Consider the following 14,918-nt stretch of genomic DNA (forward strand, 5'->3'; position numbering starts at 1 on the left):
CCTCCTTTCCGGGTGATACTTTCACTTATGTCCTGGTGCCGCCATGCTATTCTATTCATCTCTGTGGCACCTTCTATATACATACATACTATCGAAACTCCACTCACGTACATACAGTACATATACATACACATGCATACATATATACATACGGACACATCTCTATCACCTCCATACAGATATACATACATATATATATACACATACGTGCATAAATACACTCACCCAAATGTTCTTTCCTCTTTATTAGGGGGTAGCAGAGTCAGAGAATGTACTCGCTCTTCCTTTCCCAAATCAAAACCCATTCGTTGTCCCTTCTATGTACTCGTAAGCTCCTTGTGGATGTTGGAGCCACAAGGAGCCAAAGTTGAAGAGACAACAGGAACACAGACGAATAAATAAAATACTGAAGTGAATAGATAAATCCACATGACAAAATAAATGAAAAAATATTTAGGTAAAAATTCAAGCCCATTAGGTAAGGAAGGTACGCCAGGAGGCACTGAGTAGCTGCGACCGAAGCCATCACCTTTGCTCTATCATGCGCTTGGGCTGTTGGAGCAGGTAACATCACTGCTGGGAATCGGAGAGTGCAGGATTCGAACCCACAACTAAGCGAATGCGAGACCAGCCCGCTTCCGCTTATGCCACCAGCGCACATTAGACAAGTACAAATATACAAACAAATGGAAAACAAATAAACAAAGAAAACGGAAGGAAACTCATCCTGATGTCGACACTTCAACGCCCTCCTTCAGTCAAGAGGAGACTAAGCTTTGGTTACACAGTCCTAGTTAAAAGACTTTAACAACTCATCTTGGTGTGTGTGTGTGTGTGTGTGTGTGTGTGTGTGTGTGTGTGTGTGTGTGTGTGTGTGTGTGTGTGTGTGTGTGTGTGTGTGCGTGTGTGTGTGTACGTGCGTGTGTGTGTGTGCGTGCGTGCGTGCGTGTGTGTGTGTAGGATAACTATAGCCTAGTGTGATTATTATATACACACACACACATATTATATATATATATACATACACACATGTATATGCACATTATCTGAAGCGGAATAGATTATTTTCTATAAATGAAATCGTATCACTACATTATATCGAAACTCCACTCAAGAGTTCATTTCAAGTCTTTTTTTTTCTTATCTGTTCATTTCAACTTGGCAAATTATTGTTTTGATCATGCTGCTCAAAGGTTTGTTCGCAATTTTCTGATTTTATCGAATTCTAAAAATTCAAATTTTCCTAAAACTGTCATTTTTTCATTATAAATATCAAGTCTGATCAAATGAACTATGTTGTATCGACTACTCCAATTATGAGGCGCATAAACAAGCAATTATCGTACGTTACCCGCAAATATCAGATAATTAAATTATCGTATCGGTAAATGTCGACAATCTGTAGTCCTATCGCCCCCACTTCGAATGGCCATCTGCGATTAGATTGGAAAATGATCTTTCTTATCAAAATCTATTTCTAGATGTTGGACGACGAAATCCTTTTCATAGAAATTTAATAAGATGATATACTCACCCGACTTGTACATGGATTATGCAAATATATAATTTGCAGTTACACTGGTACAATATAAAATGTATATACAAGATATAACTAATATCTGTTGTTGTTGAATTTATACTTTTTTGTAAAGATAAAAAATATATAAGAATCACGAGGTAAACAACAACAACAATGCCCTCGATAGTGTCATGGGCTACAGAATCTCAATGCATTTCCTTCCGTACCTTTTGCCACGGCCGTGGCCAGGCTGTTTCATTCAGTTCCCATCAAAATGGGTTTTATTTGATTTTATTGTGTATATAATTATACACTGAATAATATCTCAAATTCAGCCATTTAAGCTAAAATACTAAAATAAAATAGTTTGGCATTAGATTCAATTTGGAAGTACAGTAGGTAGAAACAACTTTGCCAACCGTGTAGTTAGTGAATGGAATAAACTTTTCTGTGGCTCCCCCATTTGGCGCTGCAAAAAGGTTGAGCACTTCTGGAGGCGGCTGTACGAGTCTTGGTGTATTTGCCACTACTGAGAACCAACGAGCCCCCCCCCCCACTTTTATTTTATTTTATTATTATTATTTTTTTACAGAGACTTGGCAACATATTTGTCTGAATGTAAAAGATAAATAAATAAATAAATAAAAATAACAAAAGAAAAATAAATAAGAGGAGAAAAATTGTACAGGAACACTAACGATACAAAATAATAAAGAAAAAATAGATAAAAGGAGAAACATTGTACAGAAGCGCTAATGATAGATAAAAAGGACATTTAGTGATGAAAAAACGAGTTTCTAACGTCAGACCGAAACAAGGCCACAAATGAAGTGAAAATTGGTCATTTACATGTAAAGTAGGAAATCATGATTGGATTTACTCGTAATTGTGTTTACGATGGCTTAACTAAGTTATGGTATTTCCAAACTACTTTCAACTTACCCGATTAATATTCGACGTAAAAACAATGGTCTTCGATTTAATGATTAAGTTTACTGTAGAAGCCTTGTACCCTACCCAATGAATAAAACAAATAAATGAATAAATAAAAATAATAATAAACATCTAAATATACTATATGGATAAAAACAATAAAACAAATTACCAAAATTAAATAGAAATATATAAAATAAAAAAGGACAAGACCAATATAAGGACACCTGGCAACCCCCGCCTGGCCACGTGGAGGAGCTAATTCTATGCCCGTGAGTACCCGTGTCATGGTGGGCAAGGTCGCCCCCAGTGGCCCCAACACCAAACCCACGGAGACTGAAGTCGTACGGATCACGTGCTCGACTCGTGATCAACAGCTCCCATTCTCTCGGAAGAGAGCTCTATTATACCTGTAGAACGACCTATGAGCAATGCAATAACCTTACACAATCATACCTAATCCCTTTGCACAAGGGAGATAGTAACGGCGTGTAGGGTTAGTAAAGTCTTCAAGCTCGAACGGGGCCCGAACTCGGGTCTACTGCTTGGGAGGTCTACACGCTACACACAAACACACACGAACACACACACACACAAACACACACACACAAACACACACACACACACACACACACACACATATATAGATCGGACATACGAGCTCTGAGCTCTCCTTCGGGAGGAAAATAGCGGTCGATCACGAGTACAACACGTGATCCAAAGACCAAGATGAATCAGAGAGAGAGAGAGAGAGAGAGAGAGAGAGAGATAGAGAGAGGGGGGGGGCGAAGGGGGTCTCAGTAGCTAGTACGTGTTCCCTTCGAGGCACAATATAACTGGTGCCCGGGGGGTGCTGGCGGGGGGGTGGGGGAAGAGTGCCAAGGCACAGTGCCAGTTCCACCTGCTGTCGAGTCTGAGCGCTGCTACATTAACGACTCCACTTGATGCCAACTAGATGCGTGTGTGTGTACGTGTGTGTGCGCCCAACTGTACAGCCCTTTGTGTACAGTACTCTTAGTACACTCGCCAAAAGATGTATTGTAGGACTGAAGCAGGCATCTACAGTATAATTTTTTCTATCTTAAACTATATATTTTCACTATATGCTCTGCAGCGTGTTAAGATGTTCTCTTAGTTATATGACCAACAACACTGATGTAAACAAAAATGATATAAAGTATCACCAACTTCATCTTTCTCCAATTCTGAGCAGAGAGGAGGAGGAGGAGGAGGAGGAGGGGGGGGAAAGGGAGTCTTCACTATCACCTCACACAGGAAGAAGCGGATGCTGGGTGCCCACAACCACTGTTAATTTTTGTATGCATGAACACGCACGCGGGCACGTGTGAAGGGTTTCATATACATGTATTGCTTTTGCGCACCAACTCATTTGGGGAAAAGCAATATCAACCTGGGTGAATAGTTACTGTTATGGTAATACTATCGATACTGATAACGATAATAGCAGCAACTATATAGTAGTAAGATCTTAGTGATGTACTACAGTTATAGTAGAAATAGTGATAATTATGTAACATTATGAACAGCGATAGTCGTAATAATAACAATAACAGTCGTGATTATGTTATTAATAGTATTATTCTATTAATACGAAAATATTGGATCAATTTTAGAGTTTCTCTCCCGCGCCGAGCGCTGATCAGTTGGGGTCCGGGGTGTTCCGACGCCATTCTGCGACGGCAGTCGGTCACGGTAACGCTTTTTCTTAATGCCTAACCTAACCATTAATGCTCCCAAACCGTAAACTGAGTATTAGTAAAACGTTACCATGACCTGAGTGAAGGCGCGGAGCGACGGCAGAGCGCTTCGGACCTTCGTCGATTGGTGTTTGTGTTTATTTATTTTTTTTTTTTTCAATTTGGGAGTGAAGTATCACTCCCACGGGCTTTGTATGAGCCCGTGATACGGGGGGCTGGGGGGGGGGGATCTCCAATTGGTCCAAAATATATATATCTTTTTTCAGAGCTTGAAAGTACAAAATAGATTTGAAACTTATAGTAAACATGATCGCTTCTATCTGGTGGCCAGATATGTAATATGTATGTGTATATATATATATATATATATATATATATATATATATATATATATATATATATATATATATATATATATATATATATATATATATATATAAATTAAAAATAAAACCTTTTGACGAATATTAGCTATTCTATCTTTCCTGCAGTCATACGATTTTATTTGTTTCTAGGGGGATTCCTTTCGTGACAAGAGAAATTTTGAAATGAAAACGAACACAGGCACTGAAGAATGGAAGAGACTGCAGGAGACCATAAGGCCTACACCATGTCTCTTACCACCTTTCTTCCCTATCTATAAAGTTATTTAATCTTCTCTTAAAGCAACCCATTGTTTCAGTGCTCACTACATGGTTAACAAGTCTATTCAATTCGTTAACTACAGTTGGTAAACCAGTTCTTGCCTATTTACGTCTTGAACCTAAATTTGTCGAATTTAAACCCATTACTACGGTTCCTGCCCTGCTGTCTTAATATGATGACCTTGTCTGTATTACCCCTGTTAAAGCCCTTGACCCATTTGGATACCTCTATTAGATCACCCTGCACTTTCCGTCTTTCCGCGCCAGGTCTCTCTGATGACCGCAGTGCTAACTAGAATGTTTGTCTAAATTCGTCGGATTTTTTGAGTTAGATTTGCCAGAAGTTTGTACATTTTCATGAAAATAAAGAATGATGGAATACAACAAGCAGGGGAGGGTGTTAATCTCTAAATCACATCAGACATAACACTTGTTTATTTGTTACCATGAAATGCGCAAGAACAGACGCGCGCGCACACACACACACATACACATACACACATACATACACACACGACTCGCTGGCACAGTAGTTAGAGTTCCCGACCGCCACTACCCCGGTCCGGTTTCGAATCCCGCCTAGGGCTGAAATAATTTCATTTTCGCTGCGCTACGAGTCGTTACTCCAACTCTCGTGGGTGTGTGGGTGTGCGTGTAAGGTCACAGCATTACCCATAGATCGGTCATATGTGTGCATTGAGCTCTTTTACGGGAGGGAAATAGCTGTTGATCACGAGTCCAACAAGTGATCTAAGACCATGATGTATCACATTCTCATATACACGTACACACACCTGATCTAATCATGAATTAGGCCTTTTGCTGCGCAAAGAAAATGCGTGCGTGTGCGTATGTGCGTGCGTGCGTGTATTTATTTACCTAGCTGTATCTTCCGGGAAAGAGTGCTACGCTCGTGTGACCGTCTCTGCCTCTCGCAGTGTCTAAATTGCACTTAAATTCGCGTATGGTTTTTGCACACACTATTGTTTCGTCTAGTTTGTTCCATAGATCCACCACTCTGGGGAAAGCTGTTCTTTCTCAGATCTCGTCTGTAACTTTTTTTTTTTTTTTAATTTCCTTTCATGTCCCCTTGTATTTCTCTTATCCCAATGCGTGCGTGCGTGTGTGTGTGTGTGTGTGTGTGTGTGTGTGTGTGTGTGTGTGTGTGTGTGTGTGTGTGTGTGTGTGTGTGTGTGTGTGTGTGTGTGTGTGTGTGTGTGTGTGTGTGTGTGTGTGTGTTGTGCGCGCGCGCGCGTGTGTATCCATTCTAAACAACTTCAAACAACAAATGAATTGAGCGACAGTTCCACGGTATGAACAGGATCCTTACTGACCGTGACCCTAGCTAAAATACGAATTCAAAGTTAGGTATGGCAGAAAAAACCGAACCCCACGAGCATAGCTCCTTTCCTGTATACCATAATCAGGGAATTGGAGCATTGTATTAGTACGTAAGATAATGTCGCCTATTACGTTTCAATTTTTACAACAAAACTGTCTTGTTTTTTGTTCTGATTTTCCAATCTAGCTTGTTTCTACAATTTATTGTTGCGTGTGTTATTATTTCTAATCATGCAATCGTTGTTGATGAGCATATTCATGAGAGAATATGAAAAATTAGGAAACTGATGACAACGTCTGAAGTTGGCATGGCAAACGATAGCACTTTAACCATTGATTACACATAATGTACGTTATCCCAATTATTCAAGAAAGAAAATGAGTTATGATTCCTTACCTAATATTTTCAAGAACTCTCTGGCAATGTAATCCATGATTATCCGTTTCCAGTCAAAAGCCAAATAAGATTGTGTTGTTCCACTTGATAGAATCCACAATATTCAAGTACACAGTGTAACAACACGTCCACTGACTGTCGTCTGACAGATGAAAAAACTAGCGAATATAACGCGAAAAGTATTTGGAAAAATATATGCACCCACAAATACACATAACTTATTCAGAAAAAAAGTATAATAACGATTATCACAACAATATAATTCCAACTTTGCTACCAATGTCTAATTTTATAAAAACCTAACAGACAACAGGAAATAAAAACTGCGCTACTCTGTCTGTATTCGAATATTCGTGAAAAGAAATACTTGCCAGATGTTGGAAACACTGCATTGGGGATGTTATGAATAAACATTTTCACTCAGATTCACAACAACGAAAATATATAAATAGCAAGTATATATCTGTGATGTGAAAACAAAATGAGCTAGTATCCTGGTTTAACAATTTTGAATCTATTGTAAATATTCATCTCGGAACAAACCTCTCAAATTGAAGTGACTAAAGATAAAAAAAAATAAAAACTATCTCCATTTAACTAAATGTGTGTGTGTATTATGTGTGCATTTGTGATATATAGAACGCGTATCACTGTAATGAAATTGTTTATATTCTTATATTTCTTACCCGTAGGCAGTGGAGAGAAAAGCTGTGGACTTAGCGCCTCTCAAGAGCGCCAAGTTGCCCGTGATCTTCGTGCTGGGTAAGGCAAAAATAAAACCTTCAGTAGGTGATTGTGCAGTGTATATACTTTTTTTTTCCGTGGTCCTAGGGGACAATGTTATAAATCAACATAATAAGCAAGTCAGCATTCTTCTTTGTGGGGAGAATAGATAACGCTAGCCTACGTGACTATTCAGTAAGGATGCAACTAAATACATTAAAACACTGATTACATAAAATTTAATCAGTTAATGCTTCGTGTGTGACCATGCAAAAATAGGCGCTGAAATGATTAATTCATAGTAAAGATATATCGAGTCAATCTTAATTTGAAAAAGTCAAATGAAAATTAATATAGAATGAAATAGAAATAGATAATATAAAATAACATAAAACATTCTCATACTTGTGCGGTGCATGTTCTTGTGTATGTTTACCTATTGATTCACCACGGCCTTGGACCACGTGTTGGACTCGTGATAGAGAGCTATTACCCCCCTGAATGAAGGAAATAGCTGTCGATCACGAGTCCAACACGTGACCCAAGACCATGGTGAATGACACACACATATACACACCATAAATATACTTCAATGTTCAAATCCCACCTCTTTTGTGACTCTCAGAACCATTCTGACAACGTGTCATTATCCTGCAGGAGGCCCTGGCTGCGGCAAGGGCACCCAGTGTGCCAAGATCGTCGAGAAGTATGGGTACACTCACCTGTCCTCAGGAGACCTTCTTCGTGATGAAGTGGCCTCTGGTTCTGAACGAGGCAAGCAACTAAATGCCATCATGGAGAAGGGCGATCTTGTGCCACTAGTAAGTCCTCTACATTTTATCTATTCATTTGTTGATCTATTTTAATTATACTGCTACTGTCCCTCCGTTATGCTGCCCCCCAACCCCTTGTTACTGTCCTGTGCCATTTCTCTGAATTTCATTTCCTTGTTTCGCCTACCCTGTGGTGGGGGGAAAAGAATACTGCCACCAAGTAATTCCACTTGGATCGTAAGAGGCGAGAAAAACGGGACGGGGATTGGGACCAGGCATCCTTCTCCTTGTAGCCCCACAGGGGACATTCCTAAAAAAAAGTAAAGGCATAAGAGGGTCTAGGAGTTTTCCAACCAGCACTCTAAAGTTTGGGTCTTTTAATGTGCGTGGAAGTGGTACAGATGAGAGTAAAAGGGAAGAGATAGGTAGTATGTTTGTGAGAAGAAAGATGAATGTGTTGGCCTTGAGTGAAACTAAGTTGAGAGGGAAGGGCGAGTGTGAGTTTGGGAGTGTAATTGGGAGGTATTCAGGAGTGAAGAGAGGGAGAGAAGGGGTGGCTATACTAGTAAGTGAAGAGATAGGTAAATGTGGAGTGGAATGAGGTTTCTTCAAGGATAATGTGGATGAAGGTGAAGCTGGGAAAGGAGATGTGGGTTTTTCTAAGTGTATATGGCCTGGTAGTGAGAAGAGTGTAGAAGAAAGGGAGGCTTTTTGGATAGATTTAAATGAGTGCATAGAGGGATTAGGGAGGAATGTCAATGTAGTAGTATTGGGAGACCTTAATGCTAGGGTAGGAAATGAACCAATTGACAGAGTGGTTGGGAAATGTGGAGTTCCAGGAAAGAATCATAGTGGAGAGTTGATGGTGATGTGTCTAGAGAGTTGATGATAGCAAATACAGTATTTCGGAAGAAAGTCAAGCACAAGTACACATGGGAGAGGGTGGTGGATGGAAGGGTGGTAGATAGAGCATTAATGGACTATGTAGTGGTAGATAGGAGCATCATAGGAAGAGTTAAGGATGTACATGTGCTAAGGGGAGAGAGTGGGGGAATATCAGATCATTTTTTGGTGGAAGGTAAGTTGAGAGTGGAGATAGATGGAGAAAGAGGAAAAGGACAAAAGGTAGGGAGGTGCTTAGAGTGAACTCTTTACATGAAAAGGAAAAGGAGAAGGAGTACAAGAAGAAGCTGAGAGAGGAGTGGGAGGGAGTGGAGGATAGAGTAGAGCTAGGAGTGGAGGAGGAATGGGGATGGTTCAAGGAGGGAGTCACAAAGTGTGCAAAGATGGTGTGTGGAACAAGAAGGATGGGAGGAAATAGAAGGAAGGGTAGTGAATGGTGGGTTGAGCAAACAAAGAAGGTTGTAGAAGAGAAGATGCGAGCTTTCACAGATTGGTTACAAAATAGGACGAGGGAGTCATATGAGAGGTACAAAGAAAAGAGAAGTAAAGCACAAGGTAAAGGAGGCTAAAAGGAGAGCAGATGTGAAATGGGGTAAGAGTATGACAGAAAAATTTGAAAGTAATAAAAAGATGTTTTGGAAAGAAATTAAGAGAGGAAGAGGAGGCGAATCAAGTAGAGAAGAAAAGGTAAAAGGTGTAGATGGAGAGATGATAATGGAAGAGAAGGCAGTAAGGGGGAGATGGGCAGAATATTTTAGGGAGTTGCTAAATGTGAAGGAGGATAGGAAGGAAAAGATAGTTGCAGTGGGAAGTGCTAAGAAAATGACTGTGATGAGTGAGGAAAATGGAGGAGAAATAAGGAAGGATGAAGTGAAGGCAGTTGTTAAGATGATGAGAGCAGGTAAGGCACCTGGTCTGGATGGATGCCATGTACAATGCTGGTGGACTGGCTGGTGAGGTTATTTAATGTTTACTGGAGAGAGGGTAGAATGCTGGAGGACTGGAGGAGTGCCTGTATAGTTTCACTTTATAAGGGAAAATGGGACAAGTGTGAGTGCAGTAGTTTCAGAGGGATCACCTTGTTAAGTGCAGTTGGGAAGGCTTATGGGAGGATCTTGATTAAAAGGATTAGGAGAGGAACAGAGGGAGAGATTGGCAATGAGCAGTGTGGATTTAGGATGGGTAGAGGTAGCATAGATCAGATTTTTGTGGTAAGACAGATATGTGAGAAAGCTACAGGAAAAGGTAAGGATGTTTTTTTGGTTTTTATGGATCTGGAAAAGGCTTATGACAAGGTAGACAGGAAGGCACTGTGGGAGGTCTTGCAGATATATGGGATAGGAAGAAAGCTTCTAGGAGCTGTAAAGAATTTTTACGAGAGTAGTAGAGCATGTGTCAGGATTAGAAAAGAAGAGAGTGAGTAGTTCGAGGTAAAGGTGGTACTTCATCAGGGATGTGCTATGTTGCCCTGGCTGTTCAACTTATACATGGATGGGGTGGTGCAAGAGGTAAATGCGAGGGTGGTGGGTCAGGGATTGGAGATGGTTAAAGAAAATAGGGAAAAGTGGGAGGTGAGCCAGTTGCTGTTTGTGGACGACAACACTGCACTTGTAGCAGGATCAGAGGAGGGATTGAGGAAGTTGGTGACAGAGTTTGGAAGAGTGTGTGAAAGAAAGTTGAAGATAAATGTAGGTAAAAGTAAGGTGATGAGATGTACAAGGGGTGAAAGGAGGGAGCAGACTGGAAGTGAGCATCAAGGGAAAGCAACTGGAGGAAGTGGATAGTTTTAGATACTTGGGTGCGAATGTGGCAGGAAAGGGTGGAGTGGAGGTGGAGGTAGAATGTTGATTGAGAGAAGCATGTAAAAATCTTGGTGGATTAAAAAGTGTAATGAGGAATAGACATTTGGGAATGGATGCTAAGAGGAGATTTTATGAAGGAGTGATTGTGCCAGCAGCACTGTATGTGTTAGAAACATGGAACATAAGAGAGGAAGAGAGAAGGAGTTTGAATGTGTTTGAGATGAGGTGTCTGAGAAGTATGATGGGGGTTACTAGGCTAGATAGAGTGAGAAATGAGGAGGTGTGGAGGCGAACAGGGGTGGAAAGGGAGTTTGGAGATAGGGTTGATGAAAGAGTATTAGGATGGTTTGGACACATGGAAAGAATGAGTGAAGAAAGACTAGTAAAAGAGGTATGGAAGGCCTGATGTGGAGGGAGTGAACATTAGGGGGCAACCTAGGATGAGGTGGATGGATGGGGTGAAAGGGGCTTTGGGGAAGAGGAGAATGTCTGTTGAGGAACAATGAGAGAGGACAGAAGACAAGGGTGAATGGAGAATGGTTGTATATGGATGATGTTGTGATGCATGATGGTGGAATGGGTAAGGGGATGGGGGGTGAGGTGGTGTGTGTGAGAAAAATTTGACGCAGCCCGAAGGGATTTCTCCCCGTCTTCTCCTTTTCTGCATGAGGGGATGGAGAGGGGGGTCTCCGATTTAATGAAGCGGCCTTGCTGTGGATATGCTGTGTCTTGTGACACTGCCTCTGACCCGGTGCAATGGATGGGATGCAGGGATGACCCGTCATTCAGGAGGTGCCAAAATGAGAGGGAGGGTGGAGGGGAGTGGAGTGTATTAGGGATGGAATGGGTGGGAATGGTTTTTATGCCTTTTTCTTTTTGGCTACCTCCCTTGTAAGGAGGAAAAAGCCTTTGGTATATGTATGTATCTATGTATTTTAATTAATAGATTTATTCATTTACTTATCAGTTTATTTATCTACATAATTATGTATTTTTATTTTCTATTCTATTTATTTACTTGGTTATTTTGTATGAAAATATCTTATGCTCCTCCTGAAAAATAATTTTGTGAATAAATAATGCATATTATGTCTTGTAAAAAGGGATTTTTGATCATAAAAATTCATCACATGTTCACATTTGCAGTGTATAAACAGATACCAAGAAGAATTAATAAAAAGCCTTTCCTCAATTTAACTTTGGTTGCATTGTATCAGTGTAGTATTTACTCTAGTTGCCTCCAGGCCATTTTATTTAACAAAGAAAAAATAAAAACAGTGAGATTAAAAATATCCTAAGCTTGTCTTTGTTACCCCTTTTCCTGTATTTTACAAATCTAGTGTTTATTTAGTTAAGGGAAATGTATAACACAAATGCCAACATCCTCAGTAGTTCCTGTCACTAATCATTTCAATGAAAAGTCCATTGGTTACCAATGCTTCTTCACTTCTCCTGCAGGAGGTAGTCCTTGACCTCTTGGCAGAGGCTATGCTCAAGAAGGTGAACGACTCCAAGGGCTTCCTGATTGATGGTTACCCAAGAGAACAGGCACAGGGAGTCCGGTTTGAGGAATCGGTAAGGAACTGTGGGTTCTCCACATGTTACATACATGGGGTGGAGGGCATTGTGATGCACGGGTAATATGCATGATTCTGGTGGGCTGGTATATTAATTCCAAGTCTTCAGCAGTGTGGCAGTTTCTATGATAAATTGGTAGAGAAGTGGGGTGAGGGGTCATTCCCATGCATACTTAAAAAGTAATTCCATTAGGTCCAATGCCATTTCTTTGATAAAGAGACTGGTTCCAGGCCTCCATTCCTCATGAAATACATGAATACATTACTGTTCTCATGATCATGGAGAACTGATACATCCTGGAAGGGTCCAAAAATGTTTATTTAGGTTTGAATAATGTATAATAACCACTCCTTTTCTTTCAGATCATGCCCTGCTCAAAGGTACTGTACTTTGATGTACCAGATGAGGTGATGGTAGAGCGTTTGCTGAACAGGGCAAAGACATCGGGTCGTGTTGATGACAATGAAGAAACCATCAAGAAGAGGCTGGCAACCTTCCATAAGCACTCAGAGCCTGTCATCCATTATTACAAGGACAAATGTGCACAGATTCCAGCTCTTGGTACTCCTGATGATATCTTTGTTGAGGTTACAAAGTTCCTTGGATAAAACAAAAAAGAAACACAACAATGCCTCAAAAAGAACACTCAAACACATGAATGACAACACCTCTCAGTTTATGTATGGTTGTATGTTTGCAATCTATGATGATGTGCCCTTGAAAGAAGTGCAAATTTATACATTTGTACATAAGGATCTGTGATGTTTGCCTTTTGTAAAGGGACAGTCTTTGTTGTTGTTTGTGAAAATATCTTTTATTGAGCCTTCTGGTTGAAAGTAAACAATAAAAGTATATCATCACAAACATATTTACCCTTCGGTAACTACATAGCCTTCTTGGTTCCAAAAATCCATCATACTCGATGGAAGTTGACATCAATCCAGATTTTATAAATCTGTTAATATTTAGAATTAGACTGGAAATGTCTGGGATCTATCCTGATTTGATATGACTGGAAGCCATATTAAAGTAAAGATGAATTCATTCATTAAATAACGTCAAGTTGGGAAATAATTTTTGCTTCCTATATCATTCATGGACTGTATGGAATGTGTACATATCTGCTTTAACACTTCTGTACTGAATGTCAAATAATTTGTTTTTGTTTGCTTAAAAGCAGCATAAAGAAAAACTCAAAACATTACAAAGGAAAAGAACTACCATTAATTTCTCCATATTGGAAATTATACCAAAGTTAAAAACGGTGCATAAAATATGACATATACTGGTCAAAGATTTGTAATGTTGAATTGGAAAATAATAAATGGTAGTGCTGTTGAAAATGAATGTATTTCCATAATTCATTCATTTTAAGAAGTTCAGAATATAGACTTTTTCTCATATCCTTTCTTGGTTTTGAACATACTTGCATTACTACACTGGAAGTTGCTGAAAGATTGAAATAGAAAGAAAATCAAAACACTTAACCAAGATTATAACTAATACTGAAATTAAAAAGAAGAGGGGCATATTGAGGACATGAACAAGAGGTTTGAAAACAGTTGCATGAATCGCCATTACATCACAGGGAAATGTAGATATTAATTTGAATATAATGCCCAACTTATATTTGATATATTTCAGTAATAAAAGCCATGAGTATGATCATGGTATATAAAAATGTATACTTGTACAAAATTAATTCAGTTCTCTTGTTCAAAATACATTTCAACCAACAATTTCCTTTAGTACAAATTTCTCTTATATTACATACATATACCAAAGGCTTTTTTCCCCCATACAAGGGATGTAGCCAAAAAGAAAAGGGCATAGAAACCACTCCCACCCATTCCATCCCCTACATACTCCACTCCTCTCCACCCTCTTCCCTTCCTCACATCTTTGCACCTCCTGGATGATAGGTCATCCCTGCATCCCGTCCACTGCCCTGGGTCAGAAGCAGTGTCGCAAGACACAGTACATCCACAGCAAGGCCGCTCCATAAACTCGGCACCCCCCCCCCCTCTACGTCCTCTCATGCAGGAAAGGAGAAGACGGGGAGAAATCCCTTCGGGCTGCGTCAATTTATTTCTCATACATACTCCCTCACCCCCCATCCCCCACCTCCTCATGCATCACAGCATCATCTATACGCAACCCTTCTCCATTCACCCCTATCTTCTGTCCTCACCAGTCCTTCCTCAACAGACATTCCTCTCTTGTAATGCCCCTTTTACCCCATCCATCCATCTCAACCTAGGATGCCTCCTCATATTCACTCCTTCCACTTCTGCCTTCCACACCTCTTTTACTAACTTTTCTTCACTCATTCTTTCCACGTGTCCAAACCATCCTAATACTCTTTCATCCACCCTATCTCCCAACTCCCTTTCCACCCCTGTTCTCCTCCTCACGTCCTCATTTCTCACTCTGTCTAGCCTAGTAACCCCTATCACACTTCTCAGACATTTCATCTCAAACACATTCAAACTCCTTCTCTCTTCCTCTCTTATGTTCCATGTTTCTGCCCCGCACAGTGCTGTCGGCACAATCACTCCTTCATATAACCTCCTCTTAGCATCCATTC

General features: G+C 40.1%; 1 protein-coding gene across 2 annotated transcripts in view; it reads left to right on the plus strand.

Moving 5' to 3' along the window:
• Ak1 (Adenylate kinase 1) overlaps window positions 1-13,716 on the plus strand; it is a 77,777-nt gene extending 64,061 nt beyond the window's left edge. For both annotated transcript variants that reach the window (XM_076202852.1, XM_076202851.1), the window contains exons 2-5: window positions 7,245-7,314; window positions 7,933-8,096; window positions 12,212-12,328; window positions 12,694-13,716. In XM_076202852.1, the coding sequence (XP_076058967.1) occupies window positions 7,245-7,314; window positions 7,933-8,096; window positions 12,212-12,328; window positions 12,694-12,939 (597 nt within the window). In that variant the 3' untranslated portion in view covers window positions 12,940-13,716. The remainder of the gene's footprint in view (window positions 1-7,244; window positions 7,315-7,932; window positions 8,097-12,211; window positions 12,329-12,693) is intronic.
• Window positions 13,717-14,918: the final 1,202 nt, after the last annotated feature.

The sequence above is a fragment of the Oratosquilla oratoria genome, chromosome 19 (genome assembly GCF_046742065.1).
Source record: "Oratosquilla oratoria isolate Oo_2021 chromosome 19, ASM4674206v1, whole genome shotgun sequence".
Classification (NCBI taxonomy): Eukaryota; Metazoa; Arthropoda; class Malacostraca; order Stomatopoda; family Squillidae; genus Oratosquilla; species Oratosquilla oratoria.